Source organism: Ursus americanus, chromosome 30 (genome assembly GCF_024610735.1).
Source record: "Ursus americanus isolate L20-20 chromosome 30, mUrsAme1.1.p, whole genome shotgun sequence".
NCBI classification, from domain to species: domain Eukaryota; kingdom Metazoa; phylum Chordata; class Mammalia; order Carnivora; family Ursidae; genus Ursus; species Ursus americanus.
The window spans coordinates 19,384,735-19,400,248 of record NC_142156.1 but is presented as its reverse complement, the minus strand read 5'-3'; the positions used below and the strand labels follow the sequence as shown (position 1 = coordinate 19,400,248).

At 38.8% G+C, this 15,514-nt stretch overlaps 1 protein-coding gene across 4 annotated transcripts in view; it reads left to right on the top strand.

Annotated features, from left to right (window-relative positions):
* The window catches only part of SBNO1 (strawberry notch homolog 1), a 54,405-nt gene that overhangs the window by 916 nt on the left and 37,975 nt on the right, over positions 1–15,514 (top strand). For 2 of the 4 annotated variants that reach the window (XM_045778454.2, XM_045778431.2), the window contains exons 2-5: positions 7,854–7,985; positions 8,487–8,591; positions 10,392–10,704; positions 14,513–14,613. In XM_045778454.2, the coding sequence (XP_045634410.1) occupies positions 7,854–7,985; positions 8,487–8,591; positions 10,392–10,704; positions 14,513–14,613 (651 nt within the window). The remainder of the gene's footprint in view (positions 1–7,853; positions 7,986–8,486; positions 8,592–10,391; positions 10,705–14,512; positions 14,614–15,514) is intronic. The other 2 variants (XM_045778445.2, XM_045778462.2) reach the window with 2 other exon arrangements.

Here is a 15,514-nt window from a genome sequence, read left to right as displayed (position 1 = left end):
TAAGCATCTATGTAGAGCAAGGCGGTTGGGGATTTGCTTACTTTAAGAGTGTTTGGCGTAACGAGCATCTAAAGTTCCCCAAACCAGTGCATGCTGGTGGTTTCCCAGAAGTGGTTTGGGATCGGTTTAACCGCTGAGGAGATTTGGATGTTCCTGAACCCTTGTGATTGTTTCTTTCCTGACCCTGGCATCCAGCTCCTCCCCTTTCCACCCCGGCTTTGTGCTGCTGTTTGGTTAATGTTTGCGGACCACTAACTTGATCCTCGCACAGAGAAGCCCTTTTTATGTGCGGGCTCCGTTTACTGTAGGGAGCTTTTGTTTTGGGGAGTTGCTTGTTGAGAAACGTGGGGAAAGAACGGGCAAGAAAATGAGAGTCAAATAAAGCAACGTTTTTATCCATTGAATTGCGCAGCCAATTGTAACCGCACCCGGAAGTTTGTACTAAACACGTGTTGCTGAGGGAAGGTTAAAAACTGGGTCCCCTTTGACCTTTGAAAGTTGATTATTAGCAGTTTATGTTGAGTTAAATGTTATATTTTCTCTAGACAACCACGTTTAGAGACGGAGTAGGGTTTCTGCCGAGTCGGCCCACGGGGTTCAGAAAGCTGTCAAACCCCGAGTTGCCCTAGAGGAAATAAACTCAACACTTGTAGACACAAACCACCTAACAGTGCGAAAGGATTCCATCCCCCCCCCCCCCGTATATTTACTGCAGTCAGAAGTGATTTTTCTTAAGCTGATGGGAAAGCCATTATCACTGCCCAAAAGATAGTTTGTATAGAATTTCTAGGATAAAATGCAGAATTTGCTATTGGTGCCTTGCGTAGGACAGTAATTTTGCAAGTAAGAGAACATTTTATTTTCATGTTTAAAATTGTTTCCAAAATTTATCTTACCAGAAAAAAATCTTTATTTTTTTCCTTTGGCTTCTGCATTTTTATCTCCCAGTCTAACAATTCCACACAATTGTCTATAAATTTTAAGTAAATTTTACTTTAGCTGCTGGGTAAGTATTAAAAAGGAAGGCTTAGTTGGTGGCTTACAGTCCATTAATTCATTCATTGGATGCTCTTAAGTGTCAGGCAATTTTACTTAAGGGCGTTGCTGAAATTATGTACTGCTTAATATAATGCAATATAAATGTATAAAGTATAAAGATTGTTCAGATGCTTTTAAAAATGATTAACCTTGAAGATTAAAGCTACAGATATATTTTGGTGTTTCTCAGTTTCTCAGTTGAGCTTTGATTTGAGACTTGCCTCCTGTGAAAGTGGTGAACACTCAGATCTGAGGTCTGGTCTTACCAAGTAACCTGACTTGATGAGTCTCTCCGTTCCCATGCTTTGCCCGCTTAAATTTGACGTAAAGATATGTTCTGGGGGCACCTGGGTGGCTCAGTCGGCTAAGTGTCTGCCTTTGGCTCAGCTTGTGATCCCAGGGTCCTGGGATCACGCCCCACTTTGGGCTCCTTGCTCAGCGGAGAGTCTGCTTCTCCTCCCCCATTGCTGTTGTGCTCTCACTCGCTCTCCCTCTTAAATAAATAATAAATCTTTAGGGGCACCTGGGTGGCTCAGTCAGTTAAGCATCTGCCTTTGGCTCAGGTCATGGTCCTAGGGCCCTGGGATCGAGTCCCACATCAAGCTCTCTGCACGGTGAGGAGCCTGCTTCTCCCTCTCCTTCTGCCTTCCACTCTCCCTGCTTGTGTGCTCGTGTGCTTGCTCTCTCTGCCAAATAAATAAAATCTTTTTAAAAAATAAATAATAAATCTTTAAAAAACATACTTTCTGATGAGAGGCATTGTTTTCACATTATATAGCTAATCAAAATGATGTGATCTTAAGGTTTTTACAGTTTTTGTTTATGCTGACAGATATACTTTAATGTGGTTGAACTTAGTAAATCTTAAGGACCATCTTGGGATACCACTGAAATTTTCTGTAGATGGAAAGGATAGGCTCTTGAAGAGCAGGAACTCCGGTTTTATGAATAAAATACAGTACATAACCCATCAAATTAATTTGCTTATTTAATTCTTGGGAGGCAGTATATAGTACAGAGCAATGATTTTAAAATCTTTTTACTGCATCCCATGGTAAGACATGTTTTACATTGTGACCTACTACATATCCACACACATAGACCTTCACATCATGAAATAATGTTTATCCTCTCCACATGCTCTGTGTTCCTTTCCTGTTCTTTATTGAAATATTTACGAATTCTGGTCATGATACACTGAATTGACTTCACAGCTCACTGTGGCGTGACCACCAGGTTGAAAAATATAGTATAGACTTAAGAATACAGAATTTTGGAGGGATATGGGGTCAGAGCTTCTGGGTTTCCAATTCCGCTCCAGACTTGCTTTGCTGTTACCTTGTTACAGTTCATTTCTCTAACCCTCAGTTTTAAATCTATGACAAAAGGATAACATGTAGTATTTACTCATGGGTCATCTTGAGGTTTAAAAGAGAAAAAATCCAACCCGATAGTAAATCTCAGAAAGACTAGGGATCTGAATTTGATGGTGGTAACCAAGAAAGTTGTTTCACCCCCCCATTTTTTCATGTGCTTTTTTTGTAAAGCATGTTTGAAACTTTGTCATCTTCACGTTACTTTGTAAGTTTTGCAGTGAGAGTGGGGAGAGGCGCACGTGACTGAGCAAGTGTTCCCTTGAAAAATAGCTGTTAAAAACTACAGATTTTGGCCTTGTAGGTAATGAAAATCCTTGTTAATGAACTTCTTCATACTATCTTCTATTCCTCCTGATGTTCTTAAGGAACCAGCACTCAGGGGCGCCTGGGTGGCACAGCGGTTAAGTGTCTGCCTTCGGCTCAGGGCGTGATCCCGGTGTTGTGGGATCGAGCCCCGCATCAGGCTCCTCTGCTATGAGCCTGCTTCTTCCTCTCCCACTCCCCCTGCTTGTGTTCCCTCTCTCGCTGGCTGTCTCACTCTCTGTCAAATAAATAAATAAAATCTTTAAAAAAAAAAAAAAAAGGAACCAGCACTCAGTAGACACTAAATAAATACCTTGTTCATGAACTATATCAGCTAAATTTTAAAAAGGTGATTATCCTTTACCTTCTTAAACTGAATGTCAGTCAGAACCTTTGGGCTGCATAAAAGCAAAGCTGAAGCTGAGTTAAAAGACAGACAGATTTAGTGCTGTTAAATAAAGAGAGGAAGTCTGTTTGTTATTAGGCAAAGATACTTGTTAAGTGATATCTTTGCACATGTAAAGAGGTCTACCAGTTGTTTAACTGGACAAATTGAATATGTGACACTTACAGACAAAAAGGAACTAGTATTTTATAGAATTCATTTGGAAGTTAATTATTGATTGGATTGCCAACAATTTATATTCTGGGAAGAAGTGTTGTATCAATGATGTGGGAGAAAATCTAATTTTTGACATGATACTAATATCAAAATAATAGTTAGTAGATAGTAGCATAACATTTATTCAACAGCAATCATATAAGTTAGGTTCTTTTTTTATTCCCGTTCAAAGATAAGGAAACTGAGTCACACAAGTTATTACTTGACCGTATTATACTACTGGTGCATGAGGTAGCCAATATTTGAACCCAGATACTGTTTGACTCCATAGTCTACTCAGCCTCTATGGTGTGCTGTCCCTGCTGCAGATAGATCCCTTGTATCTGCCCAGAGCTGTAAAGATCTGCTTTAGGTCTCAACAAGAGGAACCTTGTCCTGGTTGATAGGTTTCAGTGTTGGTATTCTCAGTGGGAACGGTATCCTTTCATTCTTACGATTGGCTGTTGTTTCTCAGGATTCTCTTCCTGCCAAGGATGGCTCTTAGTTTCTCTCTGCTACCCTGTCCTTGTTTCTTATTTATCATAGATGCTTCATAGGTGTACTATTTTGAAATAGGTGGTATATTCCTAAGTATGATAAAAATGGAACCTTTTTGTCATCCATTTTTTGAGATAGAATTACTCTGGGGTTGGTAACTTCTGGGTTTGTTGGATTGCTAAATGTTAAACTGTCACCTAAGGTTTACAAAATCCTTTGTAGACACTGTAACACAGTTCTCTTACACCTAACAGTATTTGCATTTATATTGTATTTAGTGGGTTCAAAGTGAAAATGTTTTCCCTCTCAAGAATAAGTCTTTCTTACTTGTAAGGTGAGGAGGAGAAGATTGAATAATATAACTTTTTAAGGGCTCTCAGCCTGAACACTGAAATTCTGTGAGTCTGTAATAGTTTCAGAATAGGAGAATGATTAAATATTAAGGTGTTGTTTTTTTAATATTAAGGGTTTTGCCTAATGGAGTTAGAGACAAAGATATTCCCCTGTATCCCTTGCCCCCTTTCTCACTGCAAAAAAGTTCTGATAGAGAATTTGTGCCCAGTTGGCTAAGAAAGGATCCTAGATTTTGTTTGTGTATATTATGTATATAAATCTAAGATCTTTTTCATTAATAGCTTGCAAAAGGGCGCCTGGGTGGCTCAGATGGTTACACATCTGCCTTCGGCTCAGGTCATGATCCCAGGGTTCTGGGATTGAGTTCCATGTCAGGCTCCCTGCTCAGCCGTGAGTCTGCTTATCACTCTCCCTCTGCCCCTCACTCATGCTCTCTCTCTCTGAAATAAATAAAAATATTTTTTAAAAATAGATTTCAAAAGACATTGTCATTACTAAGTCACTACTCAGAGGTCTCAAACTGTGATTCCTGTGGATGAGTTTTCAGTAGGTCAATGATAGTGTTATAAACTGCGCTGTTATTTCTTATAAAAATACCAAGTTTCCCCCCAAATTTTTCCCTTCCATGATATTTTTATACTTTCAGTGCTCATTGTTCAAAAAATATATTTCAAAAAAATATCATGAACTTAGTAATGCTTTTCAGTGATTTTTGTTTGCTTTCATTAATGATGTTCCTGTATTTTTTTAGTATAATTAGGCAGGGCTTGATGTGCATCTGATGGATTAATGTATCTTTCGGCTTCCAAGCGTTCTTTGGTCTGTCGTTTAAGAGTCATTGATTTAAAACAATGTATTTTTGTTTCATGTGTAAATAAATCATCATTTTCAGTATTTACTGAAAAAAGATGACATTTTGATAGTCTCTGGAATTCTGTTAATCTAGGTCAGGATTAGCAGGCCAAGACCACCCCCTATTCCCACAGGTCATTGGTCTTAATGACGTATTTTGTGGGTTGAAATGTTTTGTTGTTGTTGTTTTTTAAGATTTATTTTTTTGAGAGCGAGAGTGTGCACACATGTTGGTGGAGAGGGGCAGAGAGAGAGAATCTCAAGCAGACTCCCCACAGAGCAGGGAGCCTGATGCCGGGCTCAGTCTCACGACCCTGAGATCATGACCTAAGCTGAAGTTAAGAGTCCGACTCTCAACTGACTGAGCCACCCAGGCGCTCTGGTTGAAATGTTTTTAAAGCATTGGTTTAGCTCTCTTGGTACATGTTTGTACTCTGTACTAGGATAATTTGTAAAGTATGGTCAGCTGTATGAAAAATGATCAACTTTATTTTAAATCTATATTGGGACTTTTCTCCTATTTATCCCCTCTGTTCAGTCCCTTCATACTGTTTCCGTCCTGCTGTCCAATAAGCTATCTCCGTTCCGATTTTAATCGCACACTGGCATTTATTCCAAAGTTAATTATTGAAATTTAGGTCTGCAACATTGACTTCTGGATCTCTTCTTTGGAAAGAGAATGCATGGGCTTTGGGAATTTGAATAGTCTAGATTTGGGTAGGTATAGGTTCTTTAAGCATTCTGAGCCTCAGTTTCATCTCTAAAAAATTACAATGTCTATCTTTTTCTGAGTTGTTACAGGCTCATAGTGTAGCAAAGAGCCTAACCCCTGTCAGGCTTGTAAAAGATACTTAGTCACTGTCAATTTCCTTACCTTCCTCCTTCCTGATCAAAATGTATTTTTCCGTAGACTTTTTCTTGGTCTGAAAAATTTTGGGGAAATCTTCTTTGGGCTATTTCTTCTTCCTTGGGGCTATCTGCATAAGACCCCCCTTTAAACAGTAGGTTTGCCTTGAGTTTCATTTCTGTATCTGTGGTTTCTACCTTAAACTCATTCATGTTTCTGCTAGAACTTCTTTCTAAATGATATATAGGCTCATGTGACACAGACCTACCTAGTAGAGGATTTCTCTGTTAAAGATCTTACTTTCATGTAAACAGTAGTTCTTAGATGTTGGAAGTCATGGTCACAGAGGCTAACGCTTTTCTTTTTGTAAGACATAATGAAAGCACTGACATTTAATTCTTTCACACAGCCTGAGAACAAATGAACTAGCTAAAGATTAGTGTATTATTTATGTAACATGAAATTAGTTTTTTGGGAAAAACAAGTACAGTCACTTTTTCTGTGTTTATGCATATAAATTGCTTATTTCAGATAATGACAGATGTTAAAAATGGAGAAAGTTCTGTTAAGCTTTTTTTCTCCTTACAAAATGGATCCATTTTGATGGTAAGTTATTTTGATATATTGTATCAAGAAAACCCAAACCTAAAATGTATTTGCGGGGGGCGCCTGGGTGGCTCGGTTGAGCGTCTGACTCTTAGTTTCGGCTCTGGTCATGATCTCGGGGTTGTGGGATTGAGCCCCGCTTCGGGCTCCATACTTAGCACACAGTCTGCTTGAGATTCTCTCCCTCTGCCTCCCCTTCTGCCCGCCCCCATAAATAAATAAATAAAATCTTTAAATAAAATGTATTTCCTTGCTCCTAAATAGGTATTTTCTCTCGCTAAACTCTATATGTCTCCCGGGCTCAGTGTTTATTTTTTCACTTTCTCTTTAATCATCCATCAACTCGTGCTTTTTTGTGTATTTCTTATTCTCTTGCATTTTGAGCTTTTATATAAACTTGGTGTTATGAATTATCCTTCCTAAATATCTTGGAATTCATCCCCCCCGTTTTCTTCACCCTACACTTATAGCACATCTCTCTCTCTCTCTCTTTTTAAGATTTTATTTATTTATTTATTAGAGAACGTGTACGAGCAGGGGGAGAGGGTGGGGCAGAGGGAGAAGCAGGCTCCCCGCTGAGCAGGGGCCTGATGCGGGGCTCTATCCCAGGACCCTGTGATCAAGACCTGAGCCAAAGGCAGACTCTTAACCAACTGAGCCACCCAGGCGCCCCACATCATCTCTGTCTTGGTCTGCTGCAGCAGTTACCTAAAATGTCTCCCTGCTTGTAGTCTTATTCTACCCATTCTCAGTTTGCTTCCATACTTCCGTGGAGTAGTCTTTCTCGTCACAAATCTGACTATGTCATGCAGTTTTCTATCTGAAAACTTTTCTGACCTCCACTGTCCATGGGATTAAGTGAACTCTTTAGTATGGCATACAAGGTTGTGGGTGATATCTTCCACATCTCTTGTCATCACCTGCCTGAGGCTTGGATTTCTGTTCTGAACATCCATACCAACGATGAATTACTCTAACCATTGTTCTTAAAGAGCGCCAATGTCTTTCATATCTCCATAAGTTCGAATGCGCTGTTCAGAAGATCCTTATCCACCTGGTGATTTCTTCCTTGAGACTCAATTCCACGGTTGTCTTTGTAACCTTTCTCCCCAGGCAAAGTTCAGCATTCCTTCTCTGTTCCCACAGCATTTTGAACACAAACACTCTTGCTGTGATTTACATATTTCTCTGTCCTTTTCATCTTGTTGTGAATTTCTTGGAATCAGACTTTCTCTTTCATCCTTCTTGCCTGATGTGTAGCAGATTCTTCATAAATAGCAAATGGATGGATCTGGTAGAAGATGATGGTTTGTATTTAGAAGAGAGTTAATTGGCATTTTAAGTTTTTAATGTTAATACTAAATATTTTGTTCTAAAGATGGTGGAGCCAGGGCAAGATTTACTGCTTGCTGCTTTGAGTGAGAGTGGAATTAGTCCGAATGACCTCTTTGATATTGATGGGGGAGATGGAGGGCTTGCAACTCCAACACCTACTCCTTCAGTTCAACAGGTAAGAGTTTTCCCAAGCCTCTGTAAAAAGTAGATTGTTTCTTAATTTTAATTTCTATTTATAGAAATAGACATTATTAAGACATAATTTTAAGTAAGCACGTGTATGTTATTTTTATATTAGTCTTCACTTGTGAGATTTTATATGTGTGTGTGTGTGTGTATAAATAAATAAATAAATAAAAGTAAGGAATTGTTTAGAGCTCTTGTGGGGGGTTTGTTAATCTCCTTACTAGTTGTCTTTGTACTTTATAGGGGCCCTCTTCTGAGGTCTCACTATACACATTCTCTGAAAGTAAGAATAAGATTCTGGTGTCAGTATAGTTTTATGAAGATGTACTTGCAAAGATTATTAGTTCATACCTGGTATCAGAGATTTTACAATCTGTTTGAGTGTGAAACTTGACATCTTTTTTGTTTTAATAAATATATCTTTTGTTCTTGAGACAGAATTCACTGCCATCATTTTTTATTTCTTTCTCTGATGTTGTTTGCTCTCTAGTCCGTGCCACTTAGTGCATTAGAACTAGGTTTGGAGACTGAAGCAGCAGTTCCTGTTAAACCAGAATCAGAGACAGTACCTACTCCAGCCCTACTAAATGTTAGGGTAAGAATGATTTGCATTTGGCATGACTGCTAAAATGGTTTTGAATTAGAGTAAGAAAGTAACCCGTAATACGAAGTAGTTTTATCTTACCAGTTGTCTTTTGCTACTTTCCAATATGCTACTCTCAGCTCCTGTTTGATAAAACATTTCTTCATTCTTCTCGTAGTTACGTTGACCAAAAGATAATTGGGACGGGGCACCTGGGTGGCTTAGCCGTTAGGTGTCTGCCTTTGGCTCAAGTCATGATCCCAGGATCCTGGAATCGAGCCCCGCATTGGGCTCCCTGCTTGGCGGGAAGCCTGCTTCTCCCTTTCCCGCTCCCCTTGCTTGCGTTCCCTCTCTCGCTATCTCTCTCTGTCACATAAATAAATAAAATCTATAAAAAATAAAAATAAAAATAAATTGGGACAAAACAAAGTTTTTTGAATTTACTTATTGTAAATGATACAAAATTCATGAAGTAAAGATGAGCTACACTTTTCATTTTTACTTGTTGATTTCAGCTTTTGTCCATTGGTATGTGTGATTTTTATATAATGGTAATTGTGCTTTAAATATAGAGTTTCTCTGATTTTGCCTTAAACATAGCAACTATTAACTTAAGCCTAGTGTATAAAATTATTGGACAACCTGGTTAAAAAATTGATAACTTATGATAAATTATTGTTGAGAGTTTTATTTAAAAGTGGTAAGTGGTGGGATGCCTGGCTGGCTCAGTTGGAGGAGCATGCGACTCCTGATCTTGGGGTTGTGAGTTTGAGCCCCATGTTGAGTGTTGAGATTATTTAAATAAATAAATCTTATTACAGAAAAGCTGCCTGCTTTACTAATTTTTTTAGAGTAGGCTCCATGCCCAACATGGGGCTCGATCTCACAACCCCTAGATTAAGAGTTGCATGCTCTACGATTGAGCCAGCCAAACACCCCAAAGCTGCCTGCTTTAAAAAATAAAAGTGATGAGTGGTGATCTGTAAGGATCTTGTTATTGGAGTCATGGAAAAATAAATAGTTTGAGGAGGAAAGGAAGTAGAAATAGACTGAAATTTAAAAATATCTTGATTATACTTCAGTCATTGTAGTCACAGACAACATTGTTATCCTCCCAATCTTGACCTTTTTTTTCCCTGCATTTTTGTCCAACTCCTAATGTCCCCCTCTACCCCCAACTGTAAAAAATAACATGCTGTGTAGCTTTGTCTTAGGTTCAAAGGTAGTACCTATATTATCACCAATATGTAATACTGGTGGATGGGCTGGATCATTTATGCAACATAGGTATTTAAAACTCTGCTTGGTTGTTTTATCTTTTAAATTCTAAACATTCGTATAGTCTGTATGATAGCAAACAAAGCATTGGACAAGAATCATAGAATGCTAGCAATGGAAAATGGACCCCAGAAAGCCTGGGCATTTGGGGGTGAGAAGTGATTTGCCTAAAGTTATTGACCCAGTTGGGACGGTGGTGGGATTTGAAATTCTTTCTGTTCCTAGTCCTTGTATTACATAGCATTACTACACATCACAGCTTGCTTAAGATAGTCCCATTTTATGCTTGGTGCCCCTGACAATTATAGAAAATGTCACACTATTACTATACCTTTTTTTCCCCCTCAAAGTGGTGTGTTTTAACTTGGTAGTTTATAGTTAGGCATGTTCAATTAAAAATACAGTGCCAGTGTTTAGGTAAGAATTAAAGTCAGTTTTAGATGTTTAAATGGCCTCCCGTGTTTGTGGATCTAAGCCACATTAGAGAGTACAGTACTTCTCAGTGGTCTGATGTGTTATGGTTTTCTTTTATAGCAGCAGCCTCCATCTACTACAACATTTGTGCTGAATCAAATAAATCAGCTTCCAACCCTGGGATCTACAATTGTAATGACTAAAACACCGCCTGTAACAACGAATAGGCAGACCATCACTTTAACAAAATTTATCCAGACTACTGCAAACACACGCCCTTCAGTCTCAGCACCAGCAGTACGAAATGCCATGACCTCTGCACCCTCAAAAGACCAGGTTCAGCTGAAGGATCTACTAAAAAATAATAGTCTGAATGAACTCATGAAACTGAAGCCACCAGCTAATATTGCTCAGCCAGTTGCAACAGCAGCTAGTAAGTCTGTTTTCAGTAGTGTCAGCTGGCCCCTGTTGGTAAGATGTGTCAGTGTGTTTTTAAGGGTTTCCTTGGGTCTTGAAACAACTGAGTGTGAAGGACATACCTGCATGACTGTACAATTACAGTATTTATACAATTCAAAGGAAGGAGAAATTCAGAAGCCCTAGCATTTACCTTGAAATGAAGTGTGGAATTTTACCAGGTGGCTACATTAATTAACACCATGAGATCTCGGTTTTATATATTGGGAATAACTGGTTAACATTTTCTCGGTTCTTTAAATCAGTACTTCTCAAACTTGAGAAGTGCCTGTGAATCACCTGGAGATCTTGTTCGAAAACAGAATCAGATTTGGTAGGTCTGAGGTAGGGCCCAAGATTCTGCATTTCTAACAAGCTTTTCGGAGATGCTCTTGCTGGTGGTCCTTGGACCATGCATGAGGTAACTAGCTTTAAACTGATACTTGACTGCTTTAACTCTGACTTTTACAGTTTTATTATTTTGCCTGTCATTGGCTTCATTGCTTGTGAGTAGTTGTGTATTTAGTAAATTCTCTTTTAAAATACATACATTTTTGGGGTGCATTGGTGGCTCAGTCGGTTGAGCATCCAACTCTTGATTTTGGCTTAGGTCATGATCTCAGGGTCCTGGGATTGAGCCCTGCATTGGCCTCTGCTCAGTGCCAACCTCTGTGCTCAGTGCAGAGGCTGCTTGTCCCTCTCCCTCCCTCTCTGCCCCTCCCCCTGCTCACATGTACTCTCTCTCAAATAAATAAAAATCTTATTAAAAAAATAAGATACATACATTTTCATTATAAAATAATTCACTTTTTAAAAAAAAGATTTTATCTGTTTATTTGAGAGAGAGCATTGTGGGGGGGGAGGGCTCGATCCCAGGACCCCAAGATCAGGACCTTAACCTGAGTCAGACACTTAACCAACTGAGCCACCCAGGCGCCCCTTACTGTATATGTGCATATGTGTGTGTGTGTGTGTGTGTGTGTGTGTGTGTGTTTTAAAGAATGAGCACCCATATAATCCTTTTTTAAAAAACAGCTTTACTGAGATATATTGTATATACCATGAAATTCATCCTTTTAAAGTACATGGTTGAGTGGATTTTAATGTATTTACAGAGTTGTTAAACTGTCACCATGAGCATAGGGTTTAAAGGGGAAAAGTTCAACAGTGGTTTGATTACATTTTTAGAGAGTTTATCGATAAAGAATATAGATTTTATTGTTTTCCTTTAGAGTGTTTGTTATTGCTCATTTATTCAACAAATACCTATTGAGTGCCTACTATGTGCCAAGCCCTTTGTTCTGGGATTTTGAGGCCGTGGCTGGGAAGAAAACTGTTTAGATCTCTGCTATTGTGGAGCTTGCATTCTAGTGGAAAGAGACAATAAACAAAATAAGTATTCATATAGGGTGTCTGAAAGGAGTAAGCACCATGGAGAGAAACTGGAAATGAGGTGTGGGGCAGGAAGAGGTTATAGTTTATAGTGTTCAGAGGAAGCTTCATATTTAGTAAGGTCATTTTTAAGGGTAAAATAAAATTATTAGGTGTATTTTAAAATCTTGGTTACATCAAATTTTAGTAGTACAGTTTTAGAAACTGAAAAACATGAACTGTTAAGGGGGATATTCTTTCCTTTCCTTCTGCATTCAGCTGAAGTGTATTTGGGTACCTGTTATGTAACAGTACCATGGTGGGCACAGTTGGAAATGATAACTGACCTCAGTTATATTCTAAGCTGACCACTATTTTATAGTTTTAAGGTAGGAATGGGTGCCTTTTTTTTTTTTTCTTTTTAAAGTAAATTTTTTGGGATTGTATGTTTGGATTAAGGGGATAGAATAGAGGTTCCTGAGGATTTATACTAGTACATAAATAGCATTTTATTAGGGTTTTGGAATGAGCTGATAGGTATTAAACAGTTTCTCTTTCCAAGCAGCTGCTTTGTTTTTCTAATATTGGGAGATAAGTTTTAACATCTGATACAGACCAATATATAATTTTGTGGCAGAATGGACTGCTTGGAAATTGTGTTTGTGTTTGTGAAGTAGAGGGCTGGGACATTCTAACACAATGGCCAAGAAGTATTTGTAGGGTGATGTAGAACTAACTTTGTCTGCAGTGACAGATGTAATTTAAAATATCAGATAATCTAATCTTTTGTTTGAGTCCATACTGTTGTGCCCTTATAGCTGTAGTTTACTCTCAAGGTCATTGTCCTGAACTAACTGCAACCTGGCAACTGTATGCCCATTGAGAAGTCATTTTAACTGTCTTAGGGGTGATTTTTACTCTGCTCTAACATAGAGAGCAGACCATGGCCCTGACCTAGCTGGGGTGTAGGGCAGGATCTGGAATGACTCCTGGGAGACTTGGATGATCATTAGTTAGTGGAAGCAGCTATCATTAAATCTTCAGGTTTGAGGAGAAATCCTGCTGCTTTTATGTGAGTGGCTTCCTGAGCATTCCACTCCTCAAATCAGCACATGTTCTCATAATTTAAAGGAGAAGACTATGTTACTGTGAGGGAAGTTCAGAAAGCAAAACAGAACAATAGGTTTGGAGCTGATCGAGTAATGCTTAGTACAGTAATGTCTCCCACATCCAGTGGAGTAATTTTTGAAAAACAAAGAACTGCAAATCAAGGCCGTCCTTGTGTAGAAGCCTGAGAAACTATCAGACTAGACCAGGGCTAAAAAAGAAACATGTAAGTGATGCCAAAGGTAAGCGTACTTTTGTGTGTAGTAGAGGGTCATCTTTTTACTGGAAGGGAAGAACATTAAAAGTATGAAACTGCAGAGAGCGAGGTTTTGCATGTTCCCCTCTCACTTATCTGTGGGTGTTGGCCCTTCTGGAGCCTTGAGCCCTTTGGCTCTCTGTTCGGGTTCTGAGCTTTCTCTCGCATGAGGTCCAGTTCTGTACTCTGCTCACTGTTCACTTGCTCTCCCGCAGTTACATTAAACACTTAAATTTGGTACCTCTGTTCCAGCCTCCTTATTTTGTTAACACTTCAGTTGTAGTCATTTTGGAATCCCAAGTGACAGGCCTCCCATATACTCCCTGTCTTTGGTAGAATAGATTAGATGTTAGTCGTTCTGGTGTGATTTTCATACTGGTCTCAGAAGTCGCCAGTACCTGAGGTGGGTGCTTCAGGGAGGCAGCCTGGTTACAGGGACTCTAGACACTCAGTCAAGCAGTTCTGCTTGGCCTGATACTCGGATTGAGGGATTCTCTTGCTGTATCTAAAAAGAGTTTGTGAACCACTGGTATAGAAGAAGAAAAGATTGATTGATTGGATCTTTTTTCTGAGGGGAGGAGGAAAATAGAGTTCCCCAATTTTTTTTCTTCCAAGAAATAATTACTTGCCTCAAAAGTAAGTATCACCAACTCAGATGGATTGATTCTGTCTTGGTGTTAACACTATTCTCGTTTGTTTGTTTTTGATGAACCAAGTAAAGTGTCCCAAAGTAATGTTGGCTGTTGGTATTTGTATTAAAATAAACTATCAAACACTTCTGGTTAAGGTGTCCCTAACCAGAGCTAGTGTTCATAACTAGTTCTCAACACATTTCTGTTTAAGTTGCCTGTTTTCTAAGGTTAATTCTTACCTCCATGATAACATAGCTTTGAATGTTTTCATTCTTACGCTTAATTTAAGTTAGTGACAGGGTGGTATTGTTTGGTTTGTGAAGTGGGTAAACTTTACTGACTCTTTAGATTTAACATTTTTTTAAAACTCAATTTGAAATTGAGATTTTGTTCTAAAATCTAATAACTCTCCCCCTCAGCTGATGTAAGCAATGGTACAGTAAAGAAAGAGTCTTCTAATAAAGAAGTAGCAAGAATATGGATAAACGACATGAAAATGAGGAGTTTTTCTCCAACCATGGTGAGTTTCAGAAGCTGCATCTGTATTGTGTGGCATGAAAGTATGCTTGGCTGAAAGTGCTCCAAAACAACCCTCAGAAAACTTGTTTTTGGGTGAAGGGGGGCTACTCAACCACATGAACTAATGAATAACCATTAAATCTCTAACATAAACTGACATACTAAAGGCGATTGATGGTAGCTTGCATATTTGATAAGGTTTAGTATTGCACGCAGTACTGACATCCTTTTGTTGTGAATCTCATCTGATCAGAGACAAAGACAATGTGGAGTTAACCAAACTATTTGATAACTATGTCTGTTTTGGGATTGAACCTGAATATATAGATAATTATGAGCTGTCAGATCATACAATATTCTAGTTACGAGTAATTTTTTTCCTTCAATTTTGGAAATGCCTTGGGTTAATTAACTCTGCACATTTATTTCATAATTGTCATGCGTATAAAACTGCGTGTATGTGGTGGGTTTGTACAAGAAGTATACTACATGGCTCCCCCTTCCATAATCATACAATTCAACAAGCATATGGTTTAAGTAGTATAAAGTACAGCAAAAAGTAGATTGTAAATACTCACAAAAAGTACACTAAATACTCACAATTAGGATTATGAAATTGGAGGAAGAGGAAGTCTCCCTGGACTCCGATGGCCTGGGAAGACTTCATTTTGTGGAGCAGGTATAACAGAGATTGGGTGCTGAGTTTGAACAGACTGTAAGGGGGCATTTTAGGAAGGGAGCTAAAGCATTAGTAGGCACAGAGGAGGTGGTGGCTATATGCTTAGATGGCAATAAGCCAGGAGGAAGTTGGAATGGTTGATTTTGGTACTGTGGAGGGTCCTGAGTTGAGTTTGGACTTTGGGCACCTGGGTGGCTCAGTTGGTTAGGCATCCGACTCTTGG